Source organism: Sorex fumeus, unplaced genomic scaffold (genome assembly GCF_029834395.1).
Source record: "Sorex fumeus unplaced genomic scaffold, SorFum_2.1 ptg000030l, whole genome shotgun sequence".
NCBI classification, from domain to species: Eukaryota; Metazoa; Chordata; class Mammalia; order Eulipotyphla; family Soricidae; genus Sorex; species Sorex fumeus.
The window spans coordinates 15,349,656-15,362,185 of NW_026606087.1; the positions used below are offsets into that span (position 1 = coordinate 15,349,656).

General features: G+C 37.2%; 1 protein-coding gene across 1 annotated transcript; it reads left to right on the forward strand.

The window, feature by feature from the left end:
- Positions 1-644: 644 nt before the first annotated feature.
- On the forward strand, positions 645-1,583 carry LOC130025352 (olfactory receptor 51F1-like). Its single transcript, XM_056116311.1, has one exon. The coding sequence runs from the start codon at positions 645-647 to the stop codon at positions 1,581-1,583; it is 939 nt and encodes a 312-aa protein (XP_055972286.1).
- The last annotated feature ends 10,947 nt before the right edge of the window (positions 1,584-12,530 follow it).

Sequence of the window (12,530 nt, forward strand, 5' to 3'; positions counted from 1 at the left end):
CAAGAGCACCAAACGCAGATGGTGAGAGAGAGCCGTCCAGAGAGCCCGCAAACACACAACCTTCAGAGTGCTAAGATTTTACAGTCTATCAGTGTCACGGGGTTTGGCCCAAACACAATAACAACAAAACTTTCTTATCTAGTAAAAATTTTCATCCTATGATTATCAAACAAATGCTAAGTTATAGAAAGTTACAGTGGGTAGGGCGTTCGCCTTACACGCGGCCAACATGGCCAACCCGAGTTCGATTCCTCCGCCCCTCTCGGAGAGCCCGGCAAGCTACCGAGAGCGAGAGTATTCAATATGCCAGACACAGTAACAACAAAAGTCTCCAATGGAGACGTTACTGAGCCCGCTCGAGCAAATCGACGATCAACGGGAGGGCCTTTACCTTTACCTTTACCTTTATATGGATAAAAATTTAAGAATGAAGGTGCTAATAAATATTTGCTAAATATTATGATTAAGAACAAGAAGAATTTTAGACTTTGAGTGTTTGTTCAACATTACAGCATTCATTCATGAACTTGATATTTCTCCTAGTAACAAAAATGTACTGTTTATAATGATATTTATTACTTTTATTTCTATAAAAATAATAGGAAGTGAGTGTTGTGAGGACATAGGCTACAAGTCCAAGACACATGGAGAGCCTCGGTAACAAGACATCTACATTTCCAACTTTCTTGCTGACTGGCATTCCTGGCTTAGAGTCTCCCAATGTCTGGATCTCCATTCCCTTCTGTTGTCTTTATGCCATTGCCCTCTCTGGGAACAGCATGATCCTCTTTGTCATCATTACCCAGCAGAGCCTCCATGAGCCCATGTACTATTTCCTCTCCATGCTGTCAGCCACAGACTTGGGTTTGGCAGTATCTACAATGTCAACAACTTTATCTATTCTGTGGTTTAATGCAAGAGAAATCAGTCTTGATTCCTGCCTCATCCAAATGTTTTTCCTCCATGGATTCACTGTCATGGAATCTGGTGTGCTAACAGCAATGGCTTTTGACCGCTATGTGGCTATCTGTAACCCTCTGAGATACACTACAATTCTCACCAATTCCAGAATCATCCAGCTGGGTCTAATAATGACTATACGTACTGTGGTATTAATTGTAATAGTCCTCGTGCTACTTAAGCGTCTTTCTTTTTGTAAAGAAAATGTTCTTTCCCACTCCTACTGCTATCATCCAGATGTGCTTAAATTGTCATGTTCAGATACTAGGCCTAATAGCATCTTTGGGTTAGTTGGTCTTGTCCTGACAACAGGGATAGATACACCAAGTATTGTTGTCTCTTATATCTTGATCATTCGCTCTGTTCTCAGTATTGCCTCTCCTGAAGAGCAGCACAAGGCCTTTAGCACCTGTATTTCCCACATCGGAGCAGTTGCTATTTTCTACATCCCCATGACAAGCCTGTCCTTGGTACATCGCTATGGTCATTCAGCTCCCAAAGTGCTTCATTCAATGATGGCCAATATATACCTGATTTTGCCTCCTGTACTCAACCCCATCATCTATAGTGTAAAAACAAAACAGATTCGCAAAGCTATACTGAGTTTTCTTACAAATAAATAATGGTGGTAACATAGAAAGAGAGAAAGAAAGAAAGAAAGAAAGAAAGAAAGAAAGAAAGAAAGAAAATGCAAATGTTTTTCTCTGTTGAAAAGAAATCCTGATAATTGCCTGTCAGTAAGTTTTAGAAAATTGGAAATGTGCATGAAGTTGAACATCAGGAAACTTGATGCAGAGATCTTAAATTTTTCTGCTGGTGATCCTTTGGAATCTATTGAAATTCATGAATGATTCTAGCACAAAACACACTCAGGAGTTATACATAATTGCCTAGTTTGGGTCCCCCATATACTCACAGTAACGACTAAATAGGCAAAAGCTCAAGCACAGTTTAATACAATGGTAGGAATGTCAGAAGAAATCCAAGATGGAAAACTGATGGAAATGAAGTCACATCAGTTTTTCCTATTGAATAAGTGGTAATATGAGGAAGACTTCAAGTATCTCTGAAACATTGAGGGAGCATGGTCATGGAGCCAGCTCAGACAAACCTGAAAGATGCTGTAGTGCACGTCTATGCAGCCTGTGTGCAAAGTGTTAGATGTCAATTTGAAGTCGGCATTTAAGCTACGGACATTTACAAAATGACAAGTGTTTTTCCAAATTTATGTTTATCAGCGCAATAATGAATAGGGTCTATTTTATGTTTGACCTTGTATGAAACTGTAGATGTTAAGTGATGAATAAAATATATTCTTTTACACTTAAGACTTCTAAAACGTCATGTGAGACATTATCAAATTGGACAAAAATGACTAGATAATGAACTGAATTCTGTGGTAGTTGACAACGCAAACCACTGTAGGTTATGTGTTACCTTTGAATTGTAAATGTTTCCAAAGCTAATTTGGGGAAAGGGTAATATCAAATCAATTTCTGGTAAAATGTATTATGCCATCCTTTTACTTTTATTGGCAATACTAATCCCACCACAGGTTTTAAATCAATGAACATTTTTTGTCTTTATACAAGTGAATATTTATGAATTTAGAGCACAGAATTTCACTTGTTGTTTGAAATTTTATTTTTTGCTTTAAGAACTTTTTTTTATTAAGAAATTGGTTTTTATATTTGGTGTCAAAATTTGATAGCTTTTCTGAACATTTATGTGGTTTTTGTTGTTTTCATATTATAATTTAGCACTGTGTGAAATGACAGAAAAATAGTTTGATTAATATTAAAACTGAGGAACATTTACTTTAAGATACTCAGAACACTACAGCATTGCAAAATGTACTCCCAACTAGAAATGCCAAAAAAATGACTTTAAATATAGGTATGTCTATTTTTTGTTGTTGTTCCAACCTTTATGGTCTCATTAGCAAATAAAAATTGTATCATTTAAGGTTTTTCACCTAATTTTTTAAATTTTCTATGAGCATTGTGAAATGATTAACATGATCATTATATTTAATATGTCTTTCACCTCACATTTACCTTTTTTCCTCTTCCATCTTTCCTTTCATATTTCTCTCTCTATCCCCATTGCTTTCTCTTCTCTCTCTCTCTCTCTGTTTTTCTGCTCCCACAACCTTTTGGTTCAAATATTTAAGGTCTACTCACTTTGCAAATTTCTAGTTTAGTATTAACTGTAGTCATCATGCCATATATGAGGTCTCCAGAAATTAATCCTTCTTATAACTGAAATTTTTACTATTTCACCAACATGTTCCCTTTTAAAAACCTATTTTTAAATCACATTATTCATTTCCTTTATTGTCATGTTTCTGATGTCTACACGTGGAATTCAAGGAGTTTGTGAAATCAAACACATTTGGTACAAGCGTTTTACACATGTTAGTGATTAATAACACTAAACAAAATGTCTGAGTATTTAATTCCCATGTCCAATGGAAATAGTCTCCTACCTTAGATTCATTAGGTAGAAGCATTTTATGAGAAATGTGGGTTTAGTTATATATAATGATGAATTTGTGAGCTCAGGGGCTAAAACTGTTCTGCATAGCCTCAGATGGAAATCATACGCTTTTAATAACCACATCCCCATCAACTTAAACACACAATATTCTTCTTTCACTTAAGAAGGTTTTTAAAAAGAAAGAAAATCCAAAGCAGCAGCCTTGGGCTCAGGAGAAGTTTGTCATTATATTTTTAGGTCTCTCCTTGAAAGTTCAAATGTGCAGAAACTGCACGTGGTGGTCAAAGTGCACAGTGGGTAGTGTGTTGGCCACGCACACGGTGGGTCCTGGTTGGCTCCCTGGCACTGCATAAGGTCCTCAAAGCCCTCCACGAGTAATCCCTGAATGCAGATCCAGAAGTAAGCCCTGAACACAGTGGAGATGACCCAAGAAACAAAATCAACAAACTAAATCCCAAATACTCAGGAACAAGAATATCATGTGAAAAATACTGAAAACTTATGTTTTCTTCTTGCAATGTCAGAAAATGAAGCCAGGGCCTGACACGTGCAAGACAAATGTTCCAACACTGAATCACATTACTGGAGCTTCTTTGTTATTTTTTTATAATTATCAAAATAATATAATAAAACATGAAAACTTTTCATGAAGAATACGTGATTGATTCTGTTTATAGTAGACTTCTCTTGATCATCCTGGTTCACATATTGTTGCCACTGGAATCCACATCTATGTTTAAGATTGTTATCAGACAGAGAATTATTCTTGACAACAGCTACCCAACACCAGTCTAATTTCCACTGTATCCAACAATTTTTAGAGTATTATATTAATATTTAATAAGTGGAAAATGATACAATATTGGTTCTGATCCTGAGAAGAGAATGACTGACTAAATTTCACACCACAGAGACTGGCCCATATCCACAAGAACAAAAGCAACCGGTGCTGGCGCGGATGTGGTGAGAAAGGGACACTCCTTCACTGTTGGTGGGAATGCCGACTGGTTCAGCCCTTCTGGAAAGCAGTATGGATGATTCTCAAAAAACTAGAAATTGAGCTCCCATTTGACCCAGCATTACCACTCCTGGGAATATAACCCAGAGAGGCAAAAAAGTATAGCCGAAGTGACATCTGCAATTGTCTGTTTATTGCAGCACTCTTTACAATAGCCAGCATCTGGAAAAAACCTGAGTGCCCGAGAACAGATGACTGGTTGAAGAAACTCTGGCACATTTACACAATGGAGTACTATGTAGCTGTTAGGAAAGACGAAGTCATGAAGTTTACATACAAGCGGTACTACATGGAAAGTATCATGTTAAGCGAAATGACTCAGAAAGAAAGGGATAGACATAGAAAGATTGCATTCATCTGGGGAACATAAAGTAACAAAATAGGAAACTAACACCCAAGTATGGCAGAGATTAGTACCAGGAATTTTACTCAATGACCCGGAGGACAACCACACATGTTAGGGGAAGGGGGAGCTCAGAAAGAGAAGGGAACACCAAATAAAGGGTATTGGGAGGATCCGCCCATGATGGGAGAGCATGCTGAGGGTAGACTGTCGACCGAGCATGATTGCCACTCAATGCCTCTTTTGCTGACCATGGCACTCAAAAGGAGAGAGAGGGAAATGCCCTGCCACAGAGGCAGGGTGGGATAGGGGCTGGGGGGGGGGGCGGGGATGCTGGGATCCGAGGTGGTGGGAAATGCGCACTGGTGGAGGGATGGGTGTTTGATCATTGTAGAATTGAAACCCAAGCACAAAAATGTGTAAGTCTACAACTGTACCTCATGGTGCCTCACTATTAAAAAATAAATAAATAAATAAATTTTAAAAAAAGAGTTTCTTTAATTTGAAAGTTAAAATTTTATGAAAAATTTTAAGTTTCTCTTTTAGAAAAACTAAACATGATAAAACTTCCAATAATTATAAAATTATTAACTAAAATCAGAAAATTTCATAAAATTACAGTTAACACGTGTATAACCTGCTATATCTTTCTTCAGTTCTGCAGGAACCATTTCAAATACCTAAAATAATTATTAAAAGTAATTAATTTGAAACTACCAAGAGTATACTGCCCACACGGCAGAGCCTCGAAAGCTATCCGTTGTGTATTCAATATGCCAAAACCAGTAATTACAATTGGTCTCATTCTCCTGACCCTGAAGATGTCACCAATATGGCAGGGTTGAGAAGGATGAGGAAGGAGAGGCTGATAAAATCTCAAGGCCAAACTAGGCTGTCAAAATGAAGAAAGACAAAAATGATTGTCTGTATTTTCAATGCATGTATGGTAGCTCCAGATGCATCCACGAAAGATCAAGTACGACATCATTGGTCTGACCGAGACAAGAAGGCATCAATTACATCATGCCTTTTTCGACAGTGGAGAACTGTTCCTTGGAACATGTAATAAAAGAGGCATCAGAGGCATCGGTGTCCTAGTCAACATGAACTTGGCCATGAGCATTGATTCATTTGAATGCCTAACTACCCGAATCGGACTATTACACTTGAATAGATGTGGCTCATTGCTGGTAGTTTCTATCTTCTTTGTCTACACACCAACATCCAATTATGATGAAGGAGAAATTGAGAAGTTCTACATGGAGGTGGAGAAGTTCTATAAAGATCACACTTTCAACAAGATCATTGTTGGTAATTTTAATGCCAGAATAGTACCGAGAAGATCAGCCAAAGAACTCCACATGGGGACCCATGCCTAGAATGGAACGAATAGGATGAGAGACTGTCTGAGTTCATCATGTTGACCAAGACCATCCATGGTAACTCACAGTTCCAGAAAGCCAAATCTAAACATTGCACATGGGTGTCTCCCGGTGGATGGTTCCACAATGAAATAGACCACATCATATTCAATCAATGGATTTGCCTGACCGATGTCACTCTTGTCCCAAAATTTCAAACAGGATTAGACCACCATCTCTTTCGTACAAAATTCTACTTCACAGAGTGGGGAGAAAGGGCAGAAAAGTTTAAGAAGAGAACTCACAGAACGACCACCAACTGGGAGCTTTTTGGCACTATTGCTGCAACATGGGAAGATGCCATTGTTGACAACATTGACGAGGAATACAATCGACTGGTTCAGCACCTCCAAGTTTGTGCAAGGAATGCCAAGAGAGAGATAGCCACAAAAAAAAATGCCTGTCTTTGAAAACTCTTGAGCTTATTTACCAATGTGGTTTGGCGCGTGCCTCGGGCAGCCACAAGTGAATGTCCAAGCTCGCAAAGCAGTGCAGAGATGGGATCAAGAAAGACCTCAAATAGAGAAGAGCAGAAGTGCTGGTAGATGCAGCAGAAGCCGGGAAAAACATTCGTAACACTCCCATGTCCTTCGCCAACAAGACCAAGATGACTGACCTCCAATGTCCTGATGAATCTATCACATCTTCCAGAAGGGCAATGGAGAAGATTATCCATGACTTCTACTCAGATCTCTTCGATAGCCACGTCCACCTGCCAACGTACCAAATTCAGCAGGATGGATATGTCGTTCCCAATATTCTCCCTTCCGAAATCTGACACACCATTTTGTGAGTAAAGAAACGAACAGCAAATGGCCTAGACAAGGTCATACCTGAACACCTGAAGTACCTGCCATCAGTACTCATCAATACACTGGCTCGGCTCTTCACATGCTACCTGTCTGAATGCAAGGTTCCGTCCCAATGGAAAACCAGCAGGACTGTACTGCTGTACAAAAAGGGAGACATCCATGACATTGGCAACACAATCTGCCTATTGTCTGTCATATACAAGCTGTTCACTTGAGTCATCCTGAATAGGATTGGCAGAAAACTAGATGAAGGACAACCATGTGAACAAGCCGGGTTCTGAAAAGGATTCAGCACCATCAAGCATATCCACACAATAACCAAGCTCATTCAGGTTTCTCGGGCGTTCAAGATGCCACTCTGTCATTGATTTAAAGAAGGCCTTTGATTCTGTTGAGATGGAAGCCGTCATTGAAGCAGTAGCCAATCGGGGCATTCAAACTCAATACATCAGGATCCTCTGTAAGCTGTATTATGGATTCACTACCAGAATCTCACCATTCAACAAAGAAGTGATTATCCATGTCAAGAGAGGGGTCGGCAGGGTGATAGCATTTTACCAAAACTCTTCAGTGCCACCCTCAAGAACATCATGCGACGACTGAAATGAGAAGGAATGGGAGTGAAGATAGATGGTAGTCAACTACACCACCTACGCTTTGCTAATGACATTGTTCTAATAACATCAAACATTAGCCAAGCAACACAAAGGCTGGCCGACTTCGACCATGCATGTGGAAAGGTCGGACTACAGCTGAATCTCACAAAGACAATGTTTATGAGAAACAGCCTCGTTCCTGACACTCCATTCACTCTCAATGGAACAACCATCTCTGAATGCAACAGTTATGTGTACCTAGGTCAAGAAGTCAACGTGACAAATGACCTGGCACGTGAGTTGCACAGGAGGAAGAAAGCGGCTTGGAACACATACAAGAACATCAAAGAAATAGCTAAGAGGACGAAGAACCTCTGGCACCAGGCACATCTCTACAATTCCACTGTTCTTCCTGCATTAACATACACCTCAGAGACCTGGGCTCTACGAAAATAGGATGAGAAGCTATTCGGGTCTCCCAGAGAGGAATTGAAAGAGTTATGCTTGGAGTATCACGTTTCACTCAAAGAAGCGAAAGAATCCAGAGTTCTGAACTCCATCGATGATCAAGAATCAGGGACACTGTTCTTGCTGGCCAAGGCGTCAGAAATAAGATGGGCTGGACATGTAATGAGATTTGGAGACAACTGCTGTGCTATAGCTGTTACCTACTGGATTCCATGGGATGTCAAAAGACCGCGTGGCCGCCCACCTACCAGATAGTCAGACTTCTTCGTCAAGACCCTGAACAATCGGTTTGAGGCTCTTCGTGTTCCTAGAATGAACAGATGCCATTGGGCTACACTAGCACACAACAGGGACAAATGGAGACGTTACTGGCACCCGCTCGAGCAAATCGATGAATAACAGGAAGTGACCTAGTCATCAATTAATTTGAAAATCCCTATTTTTGACATATAAACATCTAGCTTATGTGTAGAATCCTAATTCATTGTAAATGTTTGAGATTTTCATACTCTACATTTGTTTCTCTACAAGTTGTTTCTATACATAAAAAAGAAATTGACCAAAAACAATTTTTCACAAAATGATACATTTATTTGGCACTCATTTATTTATTCAATAAATATTTACCAATGCCTATTTATGTACAAATAGATAAAATATGAACTTCAAAAACATTCCCTAGAGAAATTCTAATCAAGTTTTTATAGAAAAAATGTATCCCACTGTACTTTAAATTTGGTAAATTCAGCTCCATTTTTTCTGTTATAAGATAAATTGCAGCATTTCATCAGCACCTTCCCTTTTAGGCCATCCCCAAACTCTGTAAAACAACATCCTATGTAGTTTTGACTGTGCCCAGAGATGCCCAGGGATAACTCCTGACTCTGCAATATAGAATTATTCCCGGTAGGACTCAGGGAACCATTTAGAATTCTGAGGATCAGACCCGGTTTGGCTGCATGCAAAGCAAACGTCCTATCTGCTGTACTGTTGATCTAGCTCCAAAATCTTATATTTTTTTAAATGCACACTAATTCCCCTTTCCCTTCACTTTGCTGTAATGATCATAATCATGGCTCCTGGGAGTGAAAATCTTTGTAATGATACTTGAACACAATTGGGTACAGTATACCAGAGATTTCGCACCGAGGCTGCATGGATCATAATGGTTGTACCCCCTTGAGCACACTCAGAGATGTGGAATATTGTGGGGAACCAAATGTCCTCAATTGCAAGGCCATACTCATATCACTATTTCTCTTTTTAAATAGTATCTCTAAAAGAAATTGAAGTACAGAGCAAAAATAAATAAATTGGAGAAAAGAAAAATTCCATGCTGTATTTGAGGGATCTCTTTAAGGAACAAGCAAAAGCTTTATTTAGTTTGATTTGTATTAGCAATCTAGGAAACAAGTAGGATATTTCATGCACATTTTGATTAATATTAAAATAGATAAACAAGTGTTCAATATAGTATAGATTGTGTCTCAGAAAACTTTCAAATTAACACCATAATTATTTCAGCAAACATGGATTTGTTTTTTATCTTCCAGAGACAATGACATGCAGCTCTATATTCTGCATTGCCTAGAATAATGTCTAAAGTTTCTACTTGTCTAGATGATTTGTTTCATTTTGCTTTTTATCTGTTGTCCCTGCAGACTAGTTGTTCAGGAGTTACTGAGTAAAACTCTTCTGAGATTACATAGCACACTTCTGTACTTAGAGAACAGAGAAAAGGATTTCAATTTACCTCTTGTCTCTGGCCCCTGGGATTAGTATACTAATTTACTATAGTAAATTAGTCGAATTTACTATAAATCTATGACTCCAGAACTACATCTTATTCTCTCTTCACTGCTGAACACAGAGAAGTCTGTTTTACCACATGAGACTGGTAAGTTAGAGAAAACCACTCATTGTATTCACTTGTGCTTTAATTGCTAAATAAGTCATAATATTCATCAGACAGTATAAATAACACATTATTTATTATCAGGGCTCCATACCACAATCAAATATTACAACCATTCTAGTTTCCATAATAAAATATGTGACTGTTTTCTGAGCTCTAATCAAAATTTCAGAAATTGGTTTACCACATCATAAAGGAAAGGGTAGCAAATTACAAGATATTTACACTCAGAGATAAACTTTGCCTGGTATTTTTAAAGGCTGACTGAGAAATATGGTCACAAATACTTTTTTATTTTTGTCTTCCTAGAATTTGCTTTAAAATGCAAAATTCTCTCAAAGTTAGTTTTGAAATTTTAATTGCATTGCTAGGGAGATGGCACAGGGCTTAAGGTGAATGCAGGCATAACATAGTCCGACATCATCACAGCTTGTGGCTCTGGAAGTTCATGAGCACCAGTCAGATGTGATCTGCGGGTCTTACACATAGCCACTGTAACCAGGATAATCCCCAGCACACAGAGATCCAAGAAGCCCCACATTATCTCCCTCAAGCAATGAACTACCAATCTAGTTGACTGAAGATCATGAAGAGGAACTCCTAGGACTCCTGAGTACTGCTAGAAAGACTTAAAAAATATATTTTTAAGACTTTTAATTTATAATAGGTCTCCTACCCCATATAGCCTAAACTTGCATATACTTACAAAGACCTTATAATATTTGGACTATAAACACTAATTTTTATAGTTATTTTTAGTAAATTTCCTCCAAATAATTCACAGAGAATAAAGAAAAGTAGGCACTTGTTAAAAGAGAAGGAAGCTGAAAGTCAGATGACTCCAATTCAGAGGACACTACATTAAGGTAAATGAAATTAGCCAGCTACAAGAAACAAATATGAAAAAATGCACACAAAGGTACTTAGTTAAAAAATCATAAAGAAAAATATAAAATGATAGTTTCCAAGGACTAGCAAAAAGCACTAACTCCCTGGATCACAAAACTATTGTTTTAAAAGTGTATCATTTCTGTTTTAAAAAATTAAAAATTTAGGTAGTGAATGGTAAAACAGTTGTAGAATACTATTATGAATATATTAATACCTGTGGCTGGTACTTTTAAAGATTATTAGAATGCTAACTTTTATTTAATTTATGTGACCATAATTTAAAAACAAAACAAATAAAAATCAAGTAGCATAGGGTGATTACTTCCTCATATAGCCATTACTCTCTAGGGCCAGTGGAAATAATCCTCATCTCTTTGAGGGGTAATTGCTACCATGGTCTAAAAATTAATCACTTCATTTTTAAGAAGTGTTTAATGCCAATTGATGACTAACTTTATATTTTTCAAACTCACACTATCTTCTGTGTCTTCAAACTCACTTTATAAAAATAAGTGATCTAGCTATCTCTAAATTTTCCCTATTTTATAAAAAATAATGCTATTTACCTTATACTCTTGTTTTGCCAGGGCCTTTCTCTCTCCTTGGCTTCTTGATAAGAGCAGACAGTATGCCTCCATTAATGTTTTTCATTCATCCTCAAACCACCGCACTGAAGTAATTGTCAAATCACTGGACTTCAACTACTTATCCTAAGGTCGTGAAAGTATTCTTAGCTGCATCTGAAAATTGTTAACCATTCTGACTTGGCTGTCCATGAACTTCAACACTGTTTTTCATCTAACACCCATTCCTAACAACTTACTCCCTTATCTTACTAGTTCCTAAAAGTGTTCTAGTCTTCTCTCACTTCAGAGCAGATAGTCCTTTATAATAACTTCTGTTATGTTACCACTTCACCAGCATTTCCTTATAAATATGCTAATAAATATTACTATTACCCTGGAATCTCACCAATTCCAGAATTATTCAGTTGGGTTTAGCTATGAGTATACAGTCCACCATATTAATAGTGCCACTACTTTTGCTCCTTAAGGTCCTTTCTTTCTGTAAAACAAATGTTTTTTTCCCATTTTTACTGCTACCACCCACATGTCATAAATATAATGGACTTTTCAACCACATTGTTAAATTAAAATAACACGAAACAACTAGACTTTCCAAGCAAATGAATATTGCTTAAAAATACACAAGCATATGCATACTCATACCTATGAATTTATAATTAATATACCACTTATATCAATATATTAAGCAATTTATATGAATTATTTCCAGTAAACATTCAAAAGATTTGTTAAAGTTTTAAAAATATTTTTATATTGAACTGGAGCTAAATTTCTGCCATGATAACATAATTTTCATCAAAATGTATAAAGTTAATAAATATATTATCCAGAATTCAAAAGTAAAAATTATTTTTTTATATTTTCTAAATATCTCTGATAGTGAATGCAGTGGATCTATAAACTTTGAGTTTTTCTAAATGATACAGTACTTATTCATGAACTTGTTTATTATAATTTTTTCTACAAATTTTAAATAACATCTTATTTATTATTTTTACAGGATGTGAATATTCTGCACAT

Excerpts from the sequence above, each read along its gene's own strand:
- LOC130025352 (XM_056116311.1), top strand. The coding sequence starts at position 645 with ATGGAGAGCCTCGGTAACAAGACATCTACATTTCCAACTTTCTTGCTG.